Source organism: Plectropomus leopardus, unplaced genomic scaffold (assembly GCF_008729295.1).
Source record: "Plectropomus leopardus isolate mb unplaced genomic scaffold, YSFRI_Pleo_2.0 unplaced_scaffold11455, whole genome shotgun sequence".
In the NCBI taxonomy this organism is placed as follows: domain Eukaryota; kingdom Metazoa; phylum Chordata; class Actinopteri; order Perciformes; family Serranidae; genus Plectropomus; species Plectropomus leopardus.
In genome coordinates, this window is record NW_024612123.1 from 1 (window position 1) to 2248 (window position 2248).

The following is a 2248-nucleotide window of genomic DNA, read 5'->3' on the forward strand; positions in this document are numbered from 1 at the left end:
CACACACACACACACACATAAGCTGACGGAAAGGCAGACTCGTGTGATGCAGAGGTTAGCTCACTGGCAGTTGGAATGCAGTCTATCAGCTGTATTTATTTTTAGCGAGTTTACCCGAGGTTGAAAAACTTGTGTACATGCGCTAATTTTGGTGGGAAAGGGGTATATACGAGCTCAAGCCTGAATGGTTATAAATAATTCAGATCCAGTACTTCAGTAAAATGATCCATATACCAGTGTAATCAAAGCTTTGTACCAAGTATACATGCATTCGAAATTCTACAAAATAAAAAAGGAATTAAGACAGATTTACCTTAAGTATCAAAAGCAGCATAAAGTAAAATGGAAATATTTAAGTTAAGAACCTCAAAATTGTACTTGAGTACAGTACTACTTAACTGTCTGCCTCTTGCACTCGACATACCAATATGGTCTTTTTTTCATTTTTTATTGAATTATAACAAATTTGTTTTTCTGTGCCTTTGAAAGACCTTGGATAATATCATATCATAACACACCTTTTAGGAAGGAGATGACACAATCCTGGTACGAGTGGTTCCAGCAAAGTCATCACGACCTCCAGGCAGAATCAAGGTGAACTTTGAAGACATGGAGAAGAATCGAGAGGAGGAGATAAAGAAGAAGGCTGAGGAAGAGAAGAAGAGACGGTACGATGAAAACAGACGCTCCTTCAGGGAAGCCAAACGACGCTCGATTGTTCCACAGGTAGGGATCTGACGAAATGAACATTTTTGTTGACTTTTAATAGGATGTAAGCTGTTTACAACCATTATAATGATTGTGGATCAGATTGAAAAATGCAGTCTCACATTTAGGATGAAGAGGAGAAGCCTGCAGAGAGGTCGCAGGTGACCCCTGGGAAGCTGAAGATGACGTTTGAGGAGCTGGAGAAGGAGCGGCAGGAGCAAAGGAGGAAGCAAGCGGAGGAAGAGGCCAAGCGGCGACTGCTAGATGAGAAAAAAGCTTTCGAGGAGGCCAGGCTGGGAATGGTAAAGAGAACATAACGTTACTTTAACCCTTTGAAACCTGGAACAACATCAGTTTTCTTGTGTTGCCTTGAGACATCTTTTACATAAGCAATGGTTTGATTTCATATGAAAACATGGCTAAAAACACATGAGATGTCCCTAAAATTGCAAGAAATAAGGAATAGGTGACAAGGAAATTACCTGAAAATGAGTTTAAAAGAGAGAGAGAGATTATTAGAAGATAATAATAATTCTCTTCCCTTGATTTTGAAAGACATCAAGCCACTTTTCTCAGGTTTCATAGAGTTAAATCACTTTATCTCTGCAATACACCATATCAACATCCTGTCATCCTCCTGATGCTGACAAGAAATCTGAAAAAATATACAAATTATTTGCCAAGAAGTGGCCTACTGAGTAGCAATAGTAGTCTTTATGTGCCAGGTACACCTCTTAAACTGACAAACTTAAACACTGAAGTAAAGTTTGTGTGATGTTTGAACTGTTGTTGAGCTTACTTGATCTGTGCTGTACGTCTGCATGTTATCAGGGAGAGGATGAGGAGGACGCTCAGCCGGCTCAGCAAGATAAGGAGGAGTTCCGACCTGGAAAACTGAGGCTGAGTTTTGAGGAGGTGGAGAGGCAGAGGGTAGAAGAAGAGCGCAAGAAAGCAGAGGAGGAGTACAAAAGACGAATGGAAGAGGAGAGAAGAGCTTTCGCCGAGGCCAGGAAGAGCATGGTCAGTATGTTTCTCCATCAATAAATATACAAGTAGATACCAAAAAATAAGTGTCAGTATCAATATCTCAGTTTGCAAACATATCTGGTGTTAGTATCATTATTTATATAACTTATATTGAAAGAATAGTTACTTATTTAGGGAAATGGGCTAATCCACTTTCTGGTGGTGAGTAAGATAAAAGGACAGACCCCACTCTCATATGTGTACATTAAATATATGGCTGCAGCCAGTTAGCTTAGCTTAGCATAAAAACTGGAAAAAGGGGGAAACAGTCAGCAGGATTTTATTCAAAGATTTATTCAAAATCCAAATAGCAGCACCTCTAAAGCTTCCTTGTTAACAAGTTCTATCTTATTTTATATAATTTGTGCAAAGCTGGAGTGTAAAATTGACATTTCAACAATTTACAGGGGGTTATCTATCAGACTATTTCTTGGCTATAAGCACCAACTACTTCACCAAAAAATTACAAAACAGCAGATTTTTTTACACTTATGCTCACAATTGTCAGCTCTCT

General features: G+C 39.0%; 1 protein-coding gene across 1 annotated transcript; it reads left to right on the forward strand.

Annotated features, from left to right (window-relative positions):
- Positions 1-525: 525 nt before the first annotated feature.
- Positions 526-1728, forward strand: LOC121963494 (nexilin-like; the record flags this gene model as incomplete). Its single annotated transcript, XM_042513778.1, has 3 exons — positions 526-726; positions 837-1010; positions 1540-1728. Coding segments are annotated over 3 exons (564 nt in total), but the record flags the coding sequence as incomplete, so codon positions are not given.
- Between the last annotated feature and the right edge of the window lie 520 nt (positions 1729-2248).